At 40.9% G+C, this 23,101-nt stretch overlaps 1 protein-coding gene across 4 annotated transcripts in view; it reads right to left on the reverse strand.

The window, feature by feature from the left end:
- Window positions 1-610: 610 nt before the first annotated feature.
- dnah5 (dynein, axonemal, heavy chain 5) overlaps window positions 611-23,101 on the reverse strand; it is a 78,011-nt gene continuing 55,520 nt past the window's right edge. For 3 of the 4 annotated variants that reach the window (XM_035414114.1, XM_035414133.1, XM_035414123.1), the window contains 19 exons: window positions 22,813-22,950; window positions 21,181-21,316; window positions 20,617-20,933; window positions 20,172-20,327; window positions 18,389-18,571; window positions 17,577-17,820; window positions 14,109-14,223; window positions 13,039-13,229; window positions 9,462-9,583; window positions 8,747-8,896; window positions 7,902-8,147; window positions 5,866-6,085; window positions 5,006-5,211; window positions 4,688-4,891; window positions 3,845-4,060; window positions 3,236-3,448; window positions 2,612-2,764; window positions 1,614-1,845; window positions 636-787 (listed from right to left, as the gene is read on the reverse strand). In XM_035414114.1, the coding sequence (XP_035270005.1) occupies window positions 636-787; window positions 1,614-1,845; window positions 2,612-2,764; window positions 3,236-3,448; window positions 3,845-4,060; window positions 4,688-4,891; window positions 5,006-5,211; window positions 5,866-6,085; window positions 7,902-8,147; window positions 8,747-8,896; window positions 9,462-9,583; window positions 13,039-13,229; window positions 14,109-14,223; window positions 17,577-17,820; window positions 18,389-18,571; window positions 20,172-20,327; window positions 20,617-20,933; window positions 21,181-21,316; window positions 22,813-22,950 (3,594 nt within the window). Of the gene's footprint in view, window positions 788-1,613; window positions 1,846-2,611; window positions 2,765-3,235; window positions 3,449-3,844; window positions 4,061-4,687; window positions 4,892-5,005; window positions 5,212-5,865; window positions 6,086-7,901; window positions 8,148-8,746; window positions 8,897-9,461; window positions 9,584-13,038; window positions 13,230-14,108; window positions 14,224-17,576; window positions 17,821-18,388; window positions 18,572-20,171; window positions 20,328-20,616; window positions 20,934-21,180; window positions 21,317-22,812; window positions 22,951-23,101 lie in introns of all 4 variants that reach the window. The other variant, XM_035414104.1, reaches the window with a different exon arrangement.

Genomic DNA, 23,101 nt, shown 5'->3' on the forward strand with positions numbered 1-23,101 from the left:
ATTCAGGATAGTTGATACAATTTGATCGTAAGAATATTTTATAAATAAAGTCCCAGGTCTTATGACCATGTATACCCACAGGCAAAAAGTTGTGTGAACTCACTCTAGAGTTCACGTATTCTATTAAAAACAAAGCTTTTTGCTTCTGTTAAATTGCAAGTTATCATACTTTTTAGATGAGCAGTATGCACCACTGGTCACATCTTAACTGCAGCTCAACTTTTAAAGTCTTCTGTGAAAACCTAACTGCCATAAATTACCACTTTTTTCTGACAATGGGAAACACATTTAAAAAAGAAACTGTAATTAATCAAATTTGATACTGTGAAAACACTGACACATTTATGAACAAAGCTTAATTTTATCAATTTATCCACTCAACGTTTCTCACCTCCAGCAGTAATTTTTTTTATATAGCTTTACTGTTACTAGGCCATCAGTCTAGAATAGAACATAAAAACTTTCCAAAGAATACAAGTTTAGTACAGTACGATATATGGTAATAGTTTTCTTAAATTACAAGAATCATTTCATCGCAGTAGACCTGTCGAGCTAGTCTGGGTGCAGCAGAAAATCACAAGCATATAACCGATATTATACAAGCATATAAACTTGTTCTGCGTGTCTTTGGAAGCTTATTTGACATCACACAACAGAGCCACTCCTCGCAGGATCCAGTGTTCTGGTGGTACGACAGTACGCAGATCGACAGCAGCGATATAATTCAGGTCTGTCCGCACAGGTTTCTTGTAAATGGGACAGGAGTACAGGCGAGGATCTTTTGTACCTGAAATCACAACAGTAAAAAAGTGAATTGTATTCTACAGTGTAAATGGAGAATTCCTTATTCCATATTGTATACAATGCTGTATACAGGTGGCTGGAGTGAAAAATACTGGAGCTGGTATTCAGTCCCAGTCTGAAAATGTGCTAACTACTAAAACAATCTGATAATTAGCAAGTGTCTTGTCTTTGCTCCTAGAAGAAACACTCATCTCACTCTCTGCAAGAACTGGATGACTCAAGTACCAGAACAGATTGTCAGCAAAGCAGATAGCCTAAGACGCATGACAATTATTTTACTGTAGTCATGGTGCCCCAGGTAATAGGCCTAAATAAACAATGGAATAATAATGCTTGGAACATGTCATGTAAAATTTTGATTTTACTGACAGTGATATCCACCAACTACACCAATATATCCCCGGGTATTATTAAGAGGCAGATATCAGGAGCCCTGAGGGTGTCTCTGACATACTGTGGTAAAACAAAGCAGAAATTAAGCAGAAATGTCATTATTTTGATGCATTCTGGGTGGAATCATACCCCTGACAGCATATACTTTACTTTTTTATACTTTTCTCTCAATCCTTTGAAGCTTAGATCCATATTTCCTATCATTACATTGATGGTATTACCATTAATGTGCAAAATTTAAACATTAGCACTGATTGCTGATTGCTTGACAGAAAACACCGCCGTTGATCATTGGACCCAACAGTACTGGTCTTTAATTACACAAATCAATACTGACCTTTTATACTGACTGTTAATTCTAAATATCAGTACTGTTGAAAACATTAACCCTGGTGATTAGATATAATAGTACTGACCGTTGTTCTCAGCATACATCCTGATAACAGGCATCATCTCAAACAGGACTTTGGGTTTGGAATCGATGAGCTTGCAGTTCCTGCGATCCCAGCCAGCACCTTCGAGGTACAGGCCATACACGTACACGCCCTCCGCAGGGGGCTGGGTGATGTCATCCTTCATCCATTTGGTGACCTCATTGCACAGCACCATGCGGTCCAGCGCCCAGCCCTTGTTAGCTCGTGTAATTTCCTGCACAGAAGCAGATAAAACAGTGATCAGTGATGCTCAGCACTACTTGTGCTCAAACTTCTGCTCATATCAGTATGGCAAAGTCCTGAATTTGATTTCCAGGAATGGTGAAGAATTCTGTCATGACATTTGGATGCAGTGTTAATTAGTGTCAAAACTACAGTGCCATCAAACCACCAGTATGCAGCCACATTCCCAGCTTGATGAAAGGCAGCAACTTTCAACAAACAGTACTGCATCTGATTTTTAGTTACAAATGAATGATTATTACATGTACATTAGCTACGATTTACCAAAAATTTAGCTTAACTAATCAATGTTAAATATCACAATTTATGTGCTTTGTGTTATTTTCTAATCCGGCCATGGAGATTTACTGGTAATTGGAAATGCATGATACATCTATTTCCTACCTGTCTCAAAATACCTCTCTCCCATCTGTTTAATATACTTCTATCTTAGTTCACACTTCACCTGTCTCACTATCCTGTATCTCAGACCTGTTGTTTTATGATGTTCATACTGCTTTAACACCTGTCTTTTTATACCAGTCTCCTATCTGTTTCATACCTGTCTACATGTACTTATTATACCTATTTCACATTAATCTCATCATACCTACATCATACCCGTTCCACTCCTGTCTCATCATACCTACATCATACCTGTTCCACACCTGTCTCACAATACCTATATCATACCTGTTCCATCCACACCTATCTCATCATACCTATAGCATACCTTTTCCACACCTTTCTTATCATACCTGTCTCATAGCTGTCAGGAAGCCCTGTGGATTGAAGAACCCAGTCATCCAGAAGCAGTTGGGTCGTCCTTCAGAAATCCAGGCTTGGAACTGTCGGTTCCTCTCCAGCAGTTCAGTAAACCAGAATCCCAGCGTACTGGAGGCCCAAGATGCCTAAATGAGCACAGACAGACTCTCATTACTGCCCAGAGGGAATATTTACCTCCAAATCCAATTTCCCTGGGATATCTCGCACCAAATAAGAATTTTGCTGCTACATAATTGCAGGTGTGACTTGAATGCCTTCAAAATTAAATCACTCAGAGTGACCTCCTCAGGAAGAGTGTCTGAGCTGGGTACATCAAATTTCTTTATCCAATAATTTCATTTACATATCACCTATTTTACTGTGGCTATAACCCAGCGGACTCCAAATCTTTCCAACAGCCCACTCTAAGCCGGTTTAAGGGGAATAGAGCGCAACACCGCTAAGGCAAATTTAGTATTCAGCCGGCCATAAAATAAATTTGCATTTATATAGCAATCCTCTCCCCAATATTCTTCAGGCTCTTCACATTGGAGCAGAATCTGACTGAGCGCCCCTCTGCAGCGGGAGCTGCAGGGCAGGAGTCACCCTCAGCTCACCCTCTTCCAGCGCGTTGGGATGCGTGCGTCATACATGCAGTCCAGCGCATCGCGCAGGCTCTCGCTCATGATGATGGTCCCGTCGATGGCCAGCTTCAGGTCCGTCAGGGTGTTCCTGACCAGCGCGATCACCCGCTGCATCCGGTCGATCTCCTGACGCAGGAAGATGTTCATGGGCTGGAGCGGGCCCATCTTCCTCAGCCTCTCCTTCACCTAAACGTGAGAGGACAGTCGATTATGCTTCATTTTCATAGAGCGTGTTTAACAAAAGAACTACAGCTATCAAATCCCTATCTGAATAAAACCACTGTGTATTTCTACATATTGCATTGTGTAAGACATATATCACTATTTGAATGAAAATAAAATTTAATCTTGAATTCTGGATTGTCACTTAACTGATCTTGTTTCATGTAAGCAATTATAAGTGATAAAAGCAGTAAACCAAAGAAATGAGAGGGGTCCAAATGGACCAACTTTACAATTACGTCATATACTGAAGTAAACAGAAGTACAAATTTAGTTTCTTTAGTATTCAGATTACCAGAAAGCACAAGCGCTAGGACTGCAAAGATTCAACCTGTGACTTGTGACTGGGAAACTGCTCACCTCAAAAGGAACATAGTCTGATGGAAGTTTGTCCAGCATGTCGTCTGCCAGTCGTGCTACAATGGCCTCCCGAGTTTCCCCTCCCCCGCTGGAGCTGTCTTTGGGCTGGATGCTGAGGATGGTGTCCAGCACATCCTTGGCCAGCTTGCTCTGGTAGGTGATGTCAGCATTGGGGTGCAGGCCAAACACTTCTGGGGTGTCATAAGCAGGTAAACCCTGAAACATCATAAATCACAAATAATTATCTGTAAAACATTTAGAAGGTGCATATCAGGTTATAATGCATAACATTATATTATTATGGATCACGTTCATACTCTAATATCTGTGTTATTACTGTCCTGGAACAGACAGGCTATGTGAGTCCTCTACATTATGAGTGTATGGAACATAATAAATATGATTTATGTCTTTGTTTGTTTTATGTTTGATTTCTAAATTCTGATGAACGAAAATTGATAAACATTATAAAGGTATGTCATGTGACCACCTAACAGAGAAAGATAAGCTGGGTGAACAAGAGCCTGTGTTTCCATGGGGACAATTCATTTTATCAGCAATACAATTTTTCTCTGATGCTTTATTTATACACGTGGAACACAGTCCATTAATAATAATGAACTTGTTATGGAGGAACACTCCATATGTGTCCAGGACTGAGTGTGACAGAGTCTCTTTATGTGAAGGTCTTGTAATCAAAACAGAGCTCAGAAGAAGAGAATGGGTAATAGGCAGTAGACACTGTCCCTGGTGCTCTTTCTCTTTGGGAGACACATACTTTGAGAATCCCACCCAATTTCTTTGAGAACTGCTCTACAGTCTGATGAATTGGATTGAACTAACCTGGATGTACTGGAGGTACTGATCCACATTGTTGCACTTGGGTATGCTGTAGCCCTTGTAGAAGACAAAGTCCCCTGCAAACATGCTCTCACTGAACCAGACCTTTGCAAATGTATTCAGGAGACGTTTGTCATAGTCATCAGTCACTCTTCCTCCGTACTGAATCTCTCCGATCATGTAGCGTACCGTGTACCAAGACACACCCTGCAACAAGATCACAGCAGGCCAAGACATGTCACACTTGAGCAGCATGTATTTTCTCATGGATGGAGGAAAAGCAGTAATAATTTCAGCTTTGACTGAGGGAAGGAACCAGACCTTCTTGATGTCCATGTCATCCAGGTGGTTCTGCACAAACTGCACTGTAGCATTGAAGTCAGCCTGGTTAAATTCGTACGGGATGTTCCAGCCCAGGGGACCATACTTTCTCCTCTCCTGGACTGTGGAGTGAAGAAATGCCACAGCGTACAGCATGGGCCTCCACTGAACCATGTTACTGACATCCAGGAGGTCCTGGTTAATGCCTGTTGAAAGAAAGCCCATGGATTTAGTCATTCTTCATGTCTAATTAACCCTGTAGATATACATATCACGCCATGAACAGAAGCCTTTAGCCTAACATACTGCAGCTAAAGAAATATTGGTGCTTGTTTGCCTGAGGCCCTGCAATAGATTGGCGACCTGTCCAGGGTGTATTCCTGCCTCTCGCCCAATGCACACTGGGATAGGCTCCAACACCCCTCGCGACCCTGACCAGGTATAAGCGGGTATGAATGATGGATGGATGGATGGATGTTCGCTTGATTTATTGACACATGCTGGTTTCTCACATACGCTGTCAGTTCCAGCTTGATGTTCTCTCCAGATATTTACAGGTTCAGAGTAACCACTCTACCCTACTAATATCTAATAATTGTTTATCACAACACTAGGGCACTTTAATCAAAAGATTTGTTTCAGTAACAAATAATTACCAACACTATTACTACTGTATATAATTTCCTGAGCCAGACAGCCTCATTCCCACAACTTCATAAACCACAGACACCTTTATAGAGCTATGGGACTGAAGCTGACAGGCACATTCCCATGGCTGTCTAAACCACAAACAGGCAGTCTCACAGTTGAATGAGACACAGACCGTCCCGGTCCCATAGCTGTCTAAACCTCACACGCACCTCCATATGTTCTCTTTAGTCCAGCCTTTAGCCCCTGTGGGGGCTCATTGGTGAATTTGATTGACATTTGCAGCAGAGTAATGGGGAAGTTCTTGTGGACTTCGGTGGTCATCCACAAACGGAAGGTCTCGTGGACCGTGTCTGTCTCTGTGATAGTGTCCATCAGCTCATCCAGAAAGTCCAGTCCCAAGTGACAGTTCTGTAGCAGGGCCCAGCCTCCCTGTCCAATCAAAAGAGTAAGACAGGATAGATTGAATGTAATAGAGAGGCAAAATGACAGAGAAAGGAGAAAAGAAACAAGACAAAGGAGAGGAGGAAGATGAGAGTTAGATGGCAGTGAGACAATTTTACATATGCAAGGCACCTTATATAAAATAAAAGTACAAAATGATAAAAGAAAAAAAAGGTGAAAAATATCACTACTCTCATTATACAGCCAGATCACGAGCATTCCAAACGGAAAAAAAACCCAAACAAAACACTTAACCCAAATTCATATAGAAATGCAGCATTGGACTTTCATCCAACCCTCAGTTCTCAGCACCCGATGCATCAAGAAATGCATTCAAATTACCCACAAAACCATGCTAGGAAAATGTAGGCACAAACTCTTTTAATATTTTTGTGGCTGTTCTGACTCAGAATTCTTAATGTTATTCCTCTGGGAAAACCATGCAGTTTACCCAGAGCATGTTCAAGTGAAAAATTTAACAAAACAGATCTTGTAATCCTTTGACAAGGAATACTTTGGTTCAGTAAATTCCTTTGAAGAGGGCATACCTGTAAGTTCATACAACTCTTTAAATAAATTATTTTCTAATATTTTAAAATATGCACAAACACTACAAAAAGCAACAGAGCATGATAACCCCACCATCCTTAATGTAATGGTGAGTCGAACGACTGGGAATCATAATGCCCGCCTTCCCTAATGTAATACCATGTTGATACTGCAGCTCCTTACTAATGTCAGACAGAAACGAGAACAAATCGCTGCTTTCTTTCTGCCAAAACAAAACATTAAGAAAGCATTCAGCTCATGCATACCAGAGGTTGCTGTTATATAAAATATTATTATCAACAACCTCCCCCTAAACCTTAGCAAGGGTAATGGTCTCTTCCACCCTGACAATCTAGGACAATCTTGTCCATCAATCTCTTCCAGTTCTATTTTAAAAATGGTCCATTCCTAGTAAATGACCAGGGTCAAGGTTGTCAATGCAATATTTATCAATGGACCAAAATTTGTTTGCTTGTTAGTAAAAAAAAAATGCTCCAATATTGGACACCAGCAATACTGCAACCAAAAAAATAGAAGTTGGTCTTTGGTTTTTCCTGGACATCTTTGGTAAAGAACAACACCATCTAATTGTCTAATTGTTGAAAAACAAAATGTTACAGTAGTTACATGTTCAGTCATAGACCAGTGGTCTCCAACCCTGGCCCTGGAGAGCAACAGGGTCTGCTGGTTTTTTGTTTCACCTTAAAATCAGCACCCAATTGAGACCCAAGAACCAGGTGAGTTGAGTTAACTGGGTAATCAACTGCTCTAATTGATTAATGAAGTGCAGAGTCACTATGAAAACCAGCAGACCCTGTCGCTCTCCAGGACCAGGGTTGGAGACCACTGTATTAGACATGTCCAACAATGTGCCAATGGTGGTAGCTGGTATATGGCTAATTTGACAGCATAGCCACAGTTTGTTCCGGATGCAAAAAAAAAATTAATTGGAAAAATTAATTGGGTTCTTTAGAATGTTTGTAAAAATTTATGGTAGCAGCTTTAGACCAGAATCAGCAGCTGATAGAATAGCCATAGTTGGTTGACAACAACACAAACAGCAAACACTGGACCGACCATGCTCAATCTACAGGGTTCCCATGAAGGTGCATCTGTCCTGCCCAACTCCATTCTAAACCCAAAGTAAGACCCCCCCTTCACTTTTAGAAGCCAATGGCATGCCTGTTCATTCCATTTGACTGAAGCTCTTGTCAAAGCAGCAAAGAGAGGACTATGAGTAAGACAGAACTCTTACATTAGCCATGCTCTGTTGCAGAAGTTTGCGGGCATGGACCTCCTGCCCTTGGCCCATGGACACATAGCGGGTGTCAATCTTTTGCCTCTTTCCCAGTGCGATGATTGAATCTGTGGGGTCAGAGCCCATGGACAGGAAGCAGATCAAAGGGGTTCGGGGGTCTGACTCCTCCCATGTTTTCTCCAGGTCGAGAACCACACCCTCGGCATATCGCTCCCCCATCGAGTCCATGATATACTTCCGGGCCTTTGGAAAGATGAAGAAATCAGAATCCCTTTACTTTACATAATCAAAAACAAGAACACAGTGTTACAATGCTACATGTGTTTAAAGGGATTTACAGGTCAACTATATCTGTTTTACCTAAATCCAGGAGCAGAAATGTTTTTTGGATACATTTTGGGATAACATCATATTGTATTCCCTTTTTTAACAAAAATTCCACAGAGCTCTATTCACATTTTCTTACCTAGATCCATTCTACCTGCACGACCAAGGATACCACTGGTCAAAGTGAGAGCAGTCTCCCCTTATACAGCACTCCTCAAGCAACCTTACGGTAAACTAGCTAATTTCTGTGAACATTTTTTTAAGCTACAAGTCCTATCATAAAGACGGCATTACATTTTTTCTATCTTGTCAGACAAAATACAAGATATTAATGCTGCCATTTAAATTCCTCCATTTTAACCGAATTAAATAAAGGTTCTCATATTGTGAAATGCATATTTCATCTATTGCAGGGGATTGTTTCGATTCTGTTGTCGGTAGGATAGTAAATGGAAAAATGAAAGCAGAGACTTTGACCCATATGGAAGAACTGATGAAAAACAGAGGGATTGCACCTGAGCGATGGTCCTGTCAGGGCACCAGGAGCGGATGAGAAGCAGGCGACGGAAACAGTCCAGGCCTTGGTCATAAGCACTAGGGAGCACTTCCTCCTCTGGGGCCTCTTTATCAAACCAAGTTTTCCACTGCTTCTCGTTTCTGCCGATCTGGGTGAGACACACAGCACACTTGAGACTGAAAGAAAGCCAAACACACGGGTACTGACATTCAGCCTGAAGGGAGCTGTGATGAGGGCCAGCCTATATTACTTTCCCCGCTCAGTGCTTTCAAAGTAAAAAATCAGGGAAGGCACTGAGATTCAAGGCACTGGTTTGTTTACAGGAAGACAAGAGGCTCAGCTGGAATTATCTTGGTCTCTGAGGAGATCAACATCAAGAGCATCTCCTGCCATTTGCTGGAAATAACTATTTCATTAAAACAAAAGACTCTTCATCCCAATTCGTCAAACTAATAATTGACTTAAAATATTGCGAAGCAAGCTAATTTCACAGCACATTGAGCAGAAGGTCCCCTGAGATGGGAGGACTGTCACTTGCAGAACAGTCAGTATAAAGTAAAGAATGTAAAATGCTGAAATGTTTTTAAAGGGGATTAAGAGATCTGAAATGGCATCAGTCAGGGATGTGACTTGTCTAGACAGTCTAGAGAACAGAGACTGACTTTAGAGAGCAGACTGATCTGTGGTCCTGGTGAGCCCTAACCATAACCCACCTGATTTAGAATGTCAGAGAACTGCCAGAGTTTGCCGAGTTCCACCAAGTTCAGCCAGGTCATGTCCAAAATCCACTTGGCAGGTTTAGGAGGACAGGCTTTCAGATCCAGGGAGGCACCACCTGTGGGACACACAGTGAAGTGTGGTGTGGTGTCAGAGGTCTGAGAGAGGTCTTCCTTTTGTTGCATGCACTGTGGTGGCCTTTCGATCTTCAGGGAAACTCACGATCGCTCTGCAGCTAACATAGTCGGTGGACCGTGAAACAAACTGTTCAATACAGCTCCACAGAACATCTGTATTGAACAACCATCATAGCATATTACATGTGACTTCAGTTACCAGGGGAAACCTCCAGTGCTCTGAGGTTCTCAGTTGTCAGAGCAGGTTAGTGTACTTTTTGGACTAGTCGCACTTTCAGCTTATAAATAACCGCTTAGGCTGTGCATGGAATTTCAAAAGAACATGAATCAGACATTTAAACTGCTATCTGACAATACAGTGGCCTTGGAGCTTTGACAAGTATACATTTTGATTTAAGATGCCAAAGATGCCTTGAATTTTTAACCGATAACTTACAATATAAAACCCCGCCAAAACTGAACTTCTAAAGTGTCATGGCTAGTCTACATAATTGGTTAAGATCACCGGAAAATATGCACTTGCTCTGAGAATTTGCTCTGTGCCCAGCCAGAACATTCACCGTCCCCTTGCCTGGGCTGAGGCTGTGCTTTGCTGCGTTTTCTGAGTTTGCCACTTCTCTTCATAATCCTGGAATACTTAATACACGACTAAGTACACTGTTTTACGTAACTGATACAGACACCACTTTGGAGGACCTCCTTGTGGATATTTTTGACCACCATGTTTGGTTGTTAAAGATACAAACAACAGAACTCTGAATATTATAGTGTTGAAGATGGAGACAGCACTTCTTTTATGAGCAAATGTTGGCTACCTTTAATTTCAGATTCATCCTTTATTTTTACCTTAAATGGGCATAACCCTTTTTATTTTTGAGAAGTCCTAATCCCCTAAAATCCAACTGCATTGCTTAATTTATAAAACACTGGCTATTAACCTGTTCTCAGAACAAAAATAAAAAGAAATCTTGTCATTGAGCCTTTTCACACAGGCCTTCTACTCTGTATCAACTTAACACAATTTTATTCTGGCTGGGAATCACAAAATCTCAATTTTCTAGGCTAAAATGAAAAATGGCTATTTAGCCACCCCTATTAGCTTGGATTATGAGATGGAGAGAAGCTTGTGATGAAGATGCAGGTGAAGATACAGAAGGCATTCAATTTCTGCTACTTTGTTGTAATTTGGTCTGCTTCTGTTTCATTCTGGACACAAATCCAAATGGCATTGATTGAACATTTTGTCCTTGCCTGCTTTTTGGCATTACTTCTTTTGTATTCTGCTGTCGGCAGTCCTCACTGAAGCTTCTAAGTGACCCACTCTCCATTATGTACTACCTTCCTATTGTAACTGCTCAATTTCTAAATTTCCAAATCTCACTCTCTCCCACCCTCTCCAATGCTTCCCGAGCAACAAGGGTTCCTACAGCCAGGATGCTTGCATAATTAGACCACCTTGTATCATTGGATACGAACCATGGATACGTTGATATAGTGTGTACATTTTAAATCCTTCCCCTGGCTGCTGGCACAGCTAATGCATCGCATTTGTTAATTATCATGAAATGTTCTATAGCTAGCTCTTTAACTAGTTGACAGATAATCAGATAGATGGGAAGTAGAATGCTATTGTTTAACATAAAAAATTATAACACACTGATTTGAACAAGGAGATAATTTGCAACTGCAAAAACGTCAGCTACTTCCTCCAGCAGAAACATGATTTGTTTTTATTCTGCTGTCAGCTGTTTGTTTTGTTTCCCATGTTTTCCTAAGGTACGAGATAAATTTTCCTGTTTTTTTCCATAACTCGACACATCCCCATTATTAGACCACCTCTGACGAATTGTTGTGCAAGCTTTTAACTCAAGATTCAATGGAAGAGCATACAGGAGCTACATGTATAATCCCAAACAAATAGCAATTCCAGCTATTGTCGTTTTGCTCCACAGGGAAACCAATTGCTTTTTCACACATAGGAGCTCCTATCTGCTCACAATCACAGATGCAATATCTGACCCATCTCTGTGAAATACATTAAAGACACTTCTCCCACTTTCAATGTGTAGTTGGAAATGGATGGAACCCAGTGAATTGCAGTGATTTCTCACAAGTCAAAAAAATTCCAGTCTCTACACACTCCGCCTTCACTACAACCTCTCTCACGCTCTCTCACATATCACTATTACGGTTTGAAATAACCGTTTTTTAAATTCAGTCTTTACATATGATTGCAAAGCCCCATTTTCAGCAGCCATTACTCCACTGTACTAATAGCACACTGTGTTACCTCATCCTTAAGTATTCATGCTAATGTGCTAATTTAGTACTAGAGAAAGCACTCCCATTAACCGCAGCTGAAAGGAATTGTGATGTTTAATTAACTTTCTTTCAGTTGCTACAGTATCTAGTGCACTGGCATTTCTAAAGTTCAATTTCAGTTTCAAAAATGGCAAAAAAGAAAAGGCTTTATCTAGAAACTCATCAGACAGTAAAGTCTTTTGAGAGATGAAAGCTATTTCATGCGTGAGATGCCAAAAAACTGAAGATTTCATACAGAGGTGTGCACTCAGAGAAAACTTGAGCTAACCAGCCCGGAAAGAGTGGAAGTGGAAAGTGGAAGGCCCAGATGCACAACTGCACAAGAGGACAAGTTCATCAGAGTCTCAAGTTTGAGAAGCAGACACCTCAAACGTCCTCAGCTGGCAGCTGTGTTGAAGTACTTGCCAAACATCAGTTTCATCTGCAACAGTGAAGAGACGACTCCAGGATGCCGTCCATAATACTATTTTCCAATCATCTACCGGGCAATCTTTGTGCTGTTTTGCTCATTTTAACCTTTCATTCTTGTTTGCCAGTTTCAGAAGTGGCCTTTTCTTTTAAACTTTGCCTATGAGGCCATCATCGTGGAGTCGTATCTCAGTAATTTCTAATTTGTAAAAAGAAAAATAGTCATTTGTAAAATTATCAATGTCTTGGCTGTATTTTTTTGATCCATGTAATGCTACCTTGGTGAATAAAAGTAACAGCTTACAGAAGGCTTCAATAGTTCCCTAAGACTAAGATGAACTTTTCAATTCTTGTTGGAGATTGACTGCATAAGTCAGGTAAATCCTGCCTTGTCTTTACGCTAATCAGCCTTTTAGAGCATCTGTAAAACAGCATTAGGTCCTCAAATTAGTCTTTCCATTTTGAGATTGGCGCAGATTTAAAAATATCACTCATTTCAGAGCAGATGTGCGTTCCGACAGATTCCATTTTTGAACGACACTACAGACTGAAAATCAGACAGACAATCTCACTGTCTCCACTCACAGCTTGAGTCTCTTCACTGAACAACAGTTAGCTTTTTGAATGTGCACGACAGTAGAGAAAAGAGTGGAGAAAGAAAGAGAGAGAAAGCGAGAGAGAAAGGGAGAGAGAGACTCCGTGTCACCTTTGATGAGGGTCAAGAACTCGTCATGTTTCACACGGTTGCTCTGCATATCAATCTTCAATGTCTGAAGGAGAGTGAAGAGAAACTTGTGCTCCTCGTAAAGGCCTCGGGCAGCATACCTGTGCACCTCAAAGGTCATGTATTCTATAATGTTGGCTATCCTCTTACTCGTAATTGGGCTTTTTAATGACCTGTTCGATAAAAAGAAAAGCAGAGTCAAAGAGAGTCACATTACATAGACTGCATATAATGAACTTCTGATTCTGTTCTATAGGTAGATCTACATTCCGTGGAATCATTGAACATTCAACCACACCAACACAAAGACACAGAAAAACACCTCACATGTATTTTCGGTGCAGCAATCTGATTTCCACTCTCTTTTAAGTATCTGAATGTGTGATTCTCAACTTCGCCAATTATATTTGTGAATGTGAAGTAGAAGTAAGGAAACTGACATTTTCCCCAAAACAGTGGCACTGAACTGACATTCAGATGACTGTAAATGTGTTTTTCTGTAGCGTACTCACTCTGAAACATGGCTCGTTGGAAAAAAAAGACAGGGAAAAGAGATCACTATTTTACAGAAATAGGAAAAGATCTGCAGCCATAACCAGAGACTTCTTAGCTTGGCCAATTTCCTGAAACTTGTTGCTGGAGCTGTTCCCGGTCGAGCCACTTGAGGCTCCGCTTTTGCCATTCTCGATAGTGTATTTACTTGTGGGTGGCACATTTTGGGAACAGTTGAGGGGAGAGGTAGGGCGGTCCCGACCACACCCATACAATACAATGGGGTTTTTTCAATACAAATTTTATGTCTGACTTTAAATGGGTGTTATTATAGTTATTCACATAACTTTGAATACAAATTTGGTGGTTTTGTAGTGAATACATGCATCTGTGATAATTTATGGTTATTTTAACTATTTCCAGCCGCTTTAGAGTAATTTATCCAGACTGACTTTCACAGTAACTACGTTCTACCACAGTTACTACATTATCTGTCACTTGCATGACTGACAAACAGGTGGTTGAGAGATTGACAAAGAAGGCATTTTGGGCTGTCTTACCTGGCCAGGGAGAGATCAAAGAGGCCCAGGAACTGACGAAGGGAAGTCTGATACATGACATTGACCATGCTCATCTCTGTGATCAGGAAATACAGGATGCTGCCCCTGGTGGCCACTGTATACAAATCAGGTCAACAGTGAGGCCAAAGCATAGCACATTTTTAACATTTTTTCGTTTCTGAAAACCACCCCATTCCTGAAGAACTACTCCTGGAGGTCATCTGGGCTACATCCCCCACTTTAGCCCCCTAACAGGGAGAGATTTTTTTGAGAGGATGCTAGAGGAGGCAATAGACATAAAATGCACTCTCTATCCTCATTCATTCTCTCAGTCCCGGGATAAAACATGGCCAAATTAGATATGGGTGTTTCCAAAAGCATTCTCAGGGAGGAATTAATCAAAGGCGGTGTTCTATCAGTTCATGTGGTCTGACTCAAGTGAAAAATTACATTTAGTTAGAAAGTGATGATGAACTTCATCCCAAAATAAGCACCAATGAATCTTGTACCATTCATTAAAAAAAACTCCCTTTATAATATTCTTCTGAAAACAGCTTTATACTTTGTTTGCATGTGAAATGAGCCATGCTAACAGTTTTTGCCACATCCTGTCAACATTCCATAAAAGATGGAAGAAGAGTGTCCTTTTAAATTATAAATGTGCTATACTGATGTATCTTAATTTGAAAACAAAAATCTCTTTTGAATTATAATCACGCACCATGGAGTCTTATATGCTAGAAATTACAGCAGTTTTATGCATAGCTCCCCAATTTCAGGTTACCATAATATTTGGGACATATTCATGCTATGTAAATGAAAGTAGTTATGTTTAGTACTTTGTTGCATATTCTTTGCATGCAATGACTGTGACCCATAGGCATCAGCAGGTGCTGAATATCGTCCCTGCTGATGCTCTGTCAGGCCTGTACTGCAGCCATCTTTGGGGGCTAATTGCCCTAAATTTTCTTCTCAGTGTATGCAACGCATGTTCAATTGGATTCAGATCAGGTGACTGATTTGGCTAATAAAGGATTTTCATTGTCTAGCTGGAGGATGAAGTGTCGTCCAATGAGTTTGGAGGTCTCATCTGTCCACAAGACCTTTTTCCAGAACTCTGCAAACTGTTTTAGGTACTTCATAGAAAACTGTAACCTGACCTGACTAGTTAACTACTAGTTCACTGAATTTAGTTCATCTTGCAGTGTAGCCTCTGGAGTTCTGCGTCTGAAGTCTTTCGGATATTTCAAACAGTTGATTTTGGTTAGGTTTGGCCTATGTCTCTGACTGTTTTTTCTTCTTTATTAGCCTCATAATGGCTTCCTTGACTTTCATTGGCACAACTGTGGTCCTCATGTTGAGAAACGACAATAGCAAACTCCAAAGGCAATCAAAAGCTTAAAATCAAGTCCCCGATATTGAAAGCTGTTTTACACCTGCCCCAAGGAAGCAACTGAACACACCTGACTAATCATAAACACCTCTGAACATTATGGTGCCCTGAGATGGGGAGGCTATGTATAAAAGGGGTTGTAATTTCCACAGACTCAAACAAAAATATATAAAATACACTAATAACAGCTGAGAATATACACTTAAACTAGGTGTGAATTGTCTGCTCACAAATCTGAAATTGTAGGGTAGAGCCAAATAAAAAAAAAATGTCTATAGCCGCGTTTCCACCGCAGGAACTATACCCCGGAACTAGGAACCTTTTGAGGAACTCAGTGCGTTTCCACCGCAGGAACTAGGGTCTAAATTTAGTTACTGGGGCTTTATTTTACCCCCCAAAAGGTTCCTGCTCGGGGGGTAGTACTTTCCGAAAGTACAGGAAGCTTTTGGGTGGAGCTTGCAGCGCTGAACATTTCTGATTGGTCGAGTACTCGCAGCATTTGTGTTGTATTTATTTTCCGCCATTACCCGCCATGTTTGAAAATATGCAGCGGCAAACCAATTTATTTTCATAATAACTTCAAATCAAACTTGTATGTTATGCGGCGCAGTAGCCTACTTTTGGTTATAGCCTGCCAACGTCTTGGAATTATAACGTGTGCTCTTCTGCTCTTTTCTTGCTTTAGTATTCGTTTTATAAAATGCTAAGCATTCGTGCTGGGACAGCATATTACGTACTAAAACATTCAAACGGATTAATTCGGTTGCTGAATATTTTCTTCCGGATTTTCTTTGTTAGCCCGTTGTAATTGACTCAAAACGTTTGATACAGATGTGAGGTATGCGGTATTTCTGTGTAATTAACATTGGTGATACAGTACAAGCAAACTGGAAATCACCTTCCGCACTTTTTGTCCGGGTAAAATAACAGGTTAATTCTAGTAATCTTCCCTTTAGCTTTTTCAGACTGCCGTAATTTTACTCAATTTTACTGCCATTTTTCAATTCCACGAAAAGACCAGGAAGACTATGGACTAATTTATGCTGCATGGTTCGCATCTGGAGGGCACACTTCGCTGCTCGGCTAGCAGTAACTTCGAAGGAAAGCAAACGGTGGCTGTACCACTGCTAATTTAAATTTTCACGCAAGTCCGAGTTTTCGTTCTATTCTTGTCATTTTGCGATTAGCCTATATGGAATTGACGACGAGAAAGTAATCAAACAGCAAATTGTTTACAACGTGTGCATGTTTTCTGCTGTTGTTGCCAGTTATACATATAAATGTGAATGCATTCTGTCGCTTCGGATGTCAAGACATGAAAGCGAATGTTCGCATAAAAACATAATGAATGTGTTTGAGAGGATATATATTTTTCATACGTCAGTGGGCTAATTTGCCTCATCTTCGCGGTACTTTAGACCCCGGTGGAAACGCAGATAACCATTGACTGAAGGAACCTTTTAGTTCCTGGTAAAGTAGTTCCTGGGACTGAAAGTTCCGGGTAATTTTGGTGGAAACGCGGCTTATGTTCCAAAGCTCACTGTAAATATATGTTTCAGTGCATATACAGAAGGCACACACGGTGCATAGTTTTGACAGCAGGAATTTGTCAACTTTTAGTAGTACAGAAAAAGAAAAGAAAATTTGCTGTGGATGAGTAACAGAATTTTGCGTTCATTGAGCTACAACACTAAAATGTTCGCCATTGATCTGTTGAAAAGCCAAGCTGTCAGCACTTTTGTACCAACTGAATTATTTGATATTCAATTTGACATTTAACCAATGTCACTTCTCACGGAAAGAGATTTTTTAAACCTGGAAAGTGAACTAATAATTCAGTTTCAGTGTATGACTTTAATTGGCCCACTCAGTTTGTGTGCAGTGATGGATACAGATACACAGATCTCTCTTACAACCTGATGCCTTTTTAATGGCAGGAATTTGAGGACGAAATTAAAAAAACACCCTTAAAGTAATTTCCACCAAAAATACAGTAATAGCCTTCTCCCAGAGGGTTGAAATTACTAGACCCAAAGTCTAAAAGAAAATAATAAATAAAAATACACAAAACCTACCAGGCCGGTACTCTTCCCGAGCAGCATTGATCTGAATCTCTGTCTCCGTGGCAATTTGCAGCTTCAGCGTAACCTCCTCTGCCGTTCGTTTTGTGTTGCCCAGGACGACGATCAGACTCTGGTCATCGACCAGGGAGCCCTGTGTGCTGCTCAGCCGGAACAGAAGGTTGTCCTCCAGCTCCTTCATCTTGCGCTTGTTGGTTGTCACGTCCTCCAGAAGGTCCGTCCGCTCCTTCTCCAGCTCCTGTTGGTCATCAGAAGCCACATTCAGACTGCGTAACTTTCATTTACAATCAGTGTGTACTAACAAACACTAGCTGCCCCTGACTGCCACTCTGAGCTACTTTGGTTTACTCCCTGAAACAAACTGAAATATTTTCAGTCACCCATATTAAACCTGGGAGAGGCAGGATATTTTTTACATACCTAAAATAGCCTAAAATTTGCATGGCTATAAATGACCTTTCTATTTGCCATTTGTGGAAAAAGGCAGATTATACTGTCACTGCCCCGCTGTTGCAGTCCAGCCAAAAATATAGAGCAATAATAAAAACTGTAAACAACAATGCCCTAGCTGTAATCATGCATATATATGTAATCTAGCCTACACCCCATAAGCAGTTCATGGTGACTTCAGACAGTTCTCTCAGGGCCTTGACTTTGTCTTTGTCTAGCTGACCTGTAATTTTGAATAAAGAAAAACAGATGTAGACTCAGGGTGCAGAAAAATATGAGGGAGTATTATTCCCCTAAAGCCTTTTACATTTCTTTCCAAAGAGTGATATTAGAGGTCTTTGCCTCTCCTTATTCACCTGTTTCTCTGTCAGGATGACCCGGCCAAGCAGCTGATCTTCCAAGCCCCTCATGGTGACAGTGAAATCAATGATGGACGTCCGGGCACTGATTTCGGGAGTGTATGCTGGGTTCGGGAGCTTAGTGGTAACATACAGGCGGAACCCACTCATCACATCCACCTCCTTGTCTCCTACTTTCACCTGAGCACACAAGGGCCAGAGACTCAACTTCAATCTAAGACAGGACCAAGGAGAGAGAGGGTGATACAGCAGGTCGACATATATAGAAAACAATATGGCTTATTCATTTAAATACAAAGAAAATAAAAAAAACAAGTCAAAAAGTATGTCTACATTAAGGGCACTAGCCTTTCCCAGGGACCTTGGACTGATGCAATGGAAAATTTAGCAACGGCATTCTGTGAATTATAATTCTGCGGTAACTGTTTACACCTGGCTATTAATAGAATTAGCCATTAAACTTGTCAAAGAGGAGCTGATGTTTTTCCCGCGTCTGATGTTTTTAGAGGTGTTAAGCAGCTGCTGTGTCTGGGCTGGGACTTCAGCTGTGATAATGAGCAGCGGGGAGCTATTCCAGGGAGACGGCAGGAACTGTCACTCACTTTCCCAGCTGGTGACATCCCAGGCAGGGCTGTCACTGCAGCGCACAGCCATAGCAGCACGTGCTAAGCCGCCAGGTCAGATAAGACCTTTATCACAGGCATTCAGCTGAAAATAGGCACCTTTCTCCGGTCTTTCGCACCATGTCATTGCAAGTGCTGTAACACTTTAGAAGTGTAGATTTCACATTCAGGAAAAAAATGTGTTACAGCTTGTTTAAATAGACATACGGTTTTAATAAAATATAGACCCTATAGCAGCCAACTTTTGGCTTCTAACAGTAACAAGTATAACAAAAGGTTTACATCTCTTCTGATGGTCAAATATCATATTGCAGCTGAAGTCTGCACTTCCTTTAAAATCAATAAAAATAAGATGAATTATTGCTATTACCAATTCAGAATATGAGACCTATGTAATTAAACAGCTACAACCAAAATGTAGTGGGACCCTCTATCACTGTAAACAGGCATTTACCAGGAAGATGTGAACATGTTCATCAGCTTTTTCTTATTCTTTTACAGGCTGTAAAATAGCTTACTTTACAACCTGTGTTTATAGCATTTACTCTATGACACAAGCATGAGATTTAGCCAAAATGCTATTACCAAAAATGCTTTGGACGCTTCCTTTTTTAGAGTACACCTCATGTGATTTTTCAGCTCTTGTCTGTATTATTTATAATTGAGTGATTTATTGTGATGGTTAGAAGGAGGCAGTACAAAATGAATAATTAACTGTGATGAGGAAAACCTCCAAAACTGTTGAAATTGCTGATTGATTAGAATTATTGGACTGGGAATAATGAGCTTAATACACCTTTGAAATCTGGAATAAAGCTAATTTAGCTTGGCCATCTCAGGAAAGTTTCAAAGATTATATTCAACCACAAATTTTATTTGTTTTGACATACTTTAAGAATACAGAATGTTTTAATTCATCCTTTTTTAATTCAATTTTTTTGCTATTGTCCTAATATGATTATGTAATTAAGATTTTCTTTAACCTTCAAATATTGCTTATCGTGTTCACTATATGCATACATTGTTAATGTTTAATATTGTTGCATACTAGAATGGCCTACTACTGTATAGTATATAGTATATATACTGGTCGCTGTGATTGCTGTAACACCCTGTGCTGGCTCTAATAACAAAGAGAATCTCTCGTGGCCCCATACCTTGTAAGTGGAACCAGTCTTAATGAAGTTCTTCTCCAGCACGTTGTCCAGTGCTGGGTCCAACTCTTCCCCCACATCCTCAATCAACAGGGGGCGCCCAAGAGACAGGCTGTCCTCTAGATGGTTTCTGAAGTACTTGTGATTCAGGGAAGTGATCTGCAACAGGAATGCAGCCCCATAACTTCCACAGCTCGGTGTTTTTACACGGCATGCTCCAGCATATTCATGTGGATAACACCGAAAGGCACAAGGCATTTGAGGGTTAATGTTGCAGGCTGGGGATAGCTATTAAGGAGTGCTCAGTCTTTAAGGATCATTTCACATCAACCCACATATATTTTTCTTGACCACCAAAAAGTGACTTCACTCAGAAGAGCTGCATTGGTTGTATGGTTCAGACAATCATTACACTGAAAATCATGGGAAGTATTGATCTGGTCTGTACCTGCAGCTCATTCTTGGCCTCCTTGTTTTTGATCCAGATCTTGCCCTGTGTCTGAGGGTCAATAAGCAGGGGGAATCGGGCAGCTTTGGTAACAATGACTCCGTTCTGAATGGACAGGTCATCGTTGGGCAGTCCCTGCAGGGTCCATTCGCTGACAGTGGGGGCATCTATCAGCAGCTCAATCAGATTCAGGTTGTTCCCAAAAGGGATACGCCTCATCTTCATCTCCCGCTGCCAGTCAGAGAGCAGCAAGTTACGGAACTCCTGGTTGAAGGGACCAGAGTAGGACAGAAAAGCAGTAGCCAGCAGGACATCACCTGGACCAGAGAAGAAACACAGAGAGCATTTAAAAGCCCGTCAATCATAGTTATCAGAGAGATCCGCAGGGAACTTTTAAACACCCATCAACCCCACAGATCAGAGACGACTGGAGAGAATGCTCGACCACCTATTTCTCAGTCTTTCAGACAGAGTGGATCCCGCCCTGCTGTAAGACTGCAGAAACGTCGGTACCGTGGTATTTGTGGGGTGCTCTCTGTGAGCGGGGCAGGAGGTTAAACACACCAACAAGGCGCTTGGTCTGCGCGGCGAACTCCTTGCTCTGCTCTGTCCAGCGCTCCTTCTCCCCGGCCAGGCCACTGATGAGGCTGGACGCGTTCTGCATCTTGTGCCTGCAGCGCTCCGCATCTTCCAGCAGAGTCTGTGGGGGAAGGCACAGGAAGCTGATCAGCACTGTGCGCAACCTATAACCTTCAACAAGCTGTGCAAATGTAGGGGTCACCCAGCTGATGGCACTAATTCCATCTGTGCTGAACCCAAATGGGTTTCTGGAAAGATTATACAGAACACAATTATGGAAAAGTGGAGAGGTATTAAAGCACCCAACTGTCAGCTCCATTGTTTCCCCGGTTACTATCCATTCAAACAGGCTAACTTGGTAAAAAGCAGCCATCACTGTAGCTTCAGTAAATCAGATTTTTTTTTTTTCCCCAGTCATTTTTAACCACATTTGTGAATCTACTACATACTGAAAATTAAGCTAAACTCACTTTCCTGTCCCTGTGGGCTCAAGAGCTCCAACCAAGATTTATGTTCAAGTACCCTGCAATATGAGTCCTGTCAACCTGGTATCACAGACTGTACATTATATCAGTTTCTTAAGTTCTAACAGGGATGTTATGCAGTATGTGTGGGGTTGTGCCACATGCTAGCATTAGCAGCATTACAAAACCATATATTAACCGCTTATGTCACACTTCATGTATACATTGCAGTGTGTTCACACATAGTCAGCTAAAATTAAGAGGTGTAAGCAAGCACACTTTAGACCTAGTTCTTAAAAAAGCACCTGTAACAGAATAACAACTGAGGGTTGAACACACAATGCACCAACACTCTTCACTTCTTTATGGACTATTCACCTGCATTGCACATTCATGCTAAATTCAGTTGGTATGCATACACAATATGCATACCAACAGTTCTGCCTGTTCTGCTCATAAAAAAACTAAAATAAAATAAAAAAAACACAAATTTAGAATGATTTGAAACAATTTTTACATATGGCTATTTGCCATTCGTATGGCTATGGCCTTTGAGGAAGTTGGGTTTGAAATCCCACTGTGACTAAGAAAAGCAACAAGTATCATTCATCTAACATCATTTCATTAAACAGAGTCTATTAAAATATTTTTGTTAAGCATTTAAACAGTTTCTAATTTAATGTTCCGGTAATCAAGAGGTAAATCAAGCTAACATAGCTTCTCGAAGATCACAGGCCTAATGATAATGATTATTCTGTTCTCTGGTAAGGCCCCCTGAGAAAAAACCATTGCGTTTTAATGAGTGACTGAATAGAATGTTTATACAGCTGTTTATTGTTGTGAATAATTGGGAACACTCTCAGACCCTGGCTCATTTCTTAGCTCTGTAATTTGAGAAAGAACAAAGTGTACAGAATGGCAATAATTAAAGGGTCAGTTTGGGTGACGCATTATCATATTCGTATTTGTTTTCATGATCAACTGTAATTGTTGTTCTGTTTTTTTCCTGATGTAATGTTGTTGCTGAGGTCACAAATCTCCTATTGTGTAGGATTAGAAAGTTTCAAGTATTTCAAGGCACATTTGGTGAGCTATACCTTTATTTATGTATCAGTGGTAATGGGCCATCTCCAAACGGTTGAAGTTCGCTCACCTGCTTCTCCATCATGGCGGTCTCATATTCGGCCTGAACCACATCCAGCTCCTTTTGCTTGTCATCCAACTCCGCCTGTGCTTTCTGCAGATCATCGTTAGCGATGGCCAATCTGTTCTCTTGTACTGCCAAATTAGCCTGAAGGGGACAGAACTCACAGTGTTATCTAGTGCGGTCAGCAACAGTGAACTGTGCTGAAAACAACCAAAGGTCTTCTTAGGGAGGAGAATGAGTCTCCACTATGGTATCAGAAGGCTATCACACAGTGAATCCAGTCCTAGCTAGTTTG

Source organism: Anguilla anguilla, chromosome 1, assembly GCF_013347855.1.
Source record: "Anguilla anguilla isolate fAngAng1 chromosome 1, fAngAng1.pri, whole genome shotgun sequence".
In the NCBI taxonomy this organism is placed as follows: Eukaryota; Metazoa; Chordata; class Actinopteri; order Anguilliformes; family Anguillidae; genus Anguilla; species Anguilla anguilla.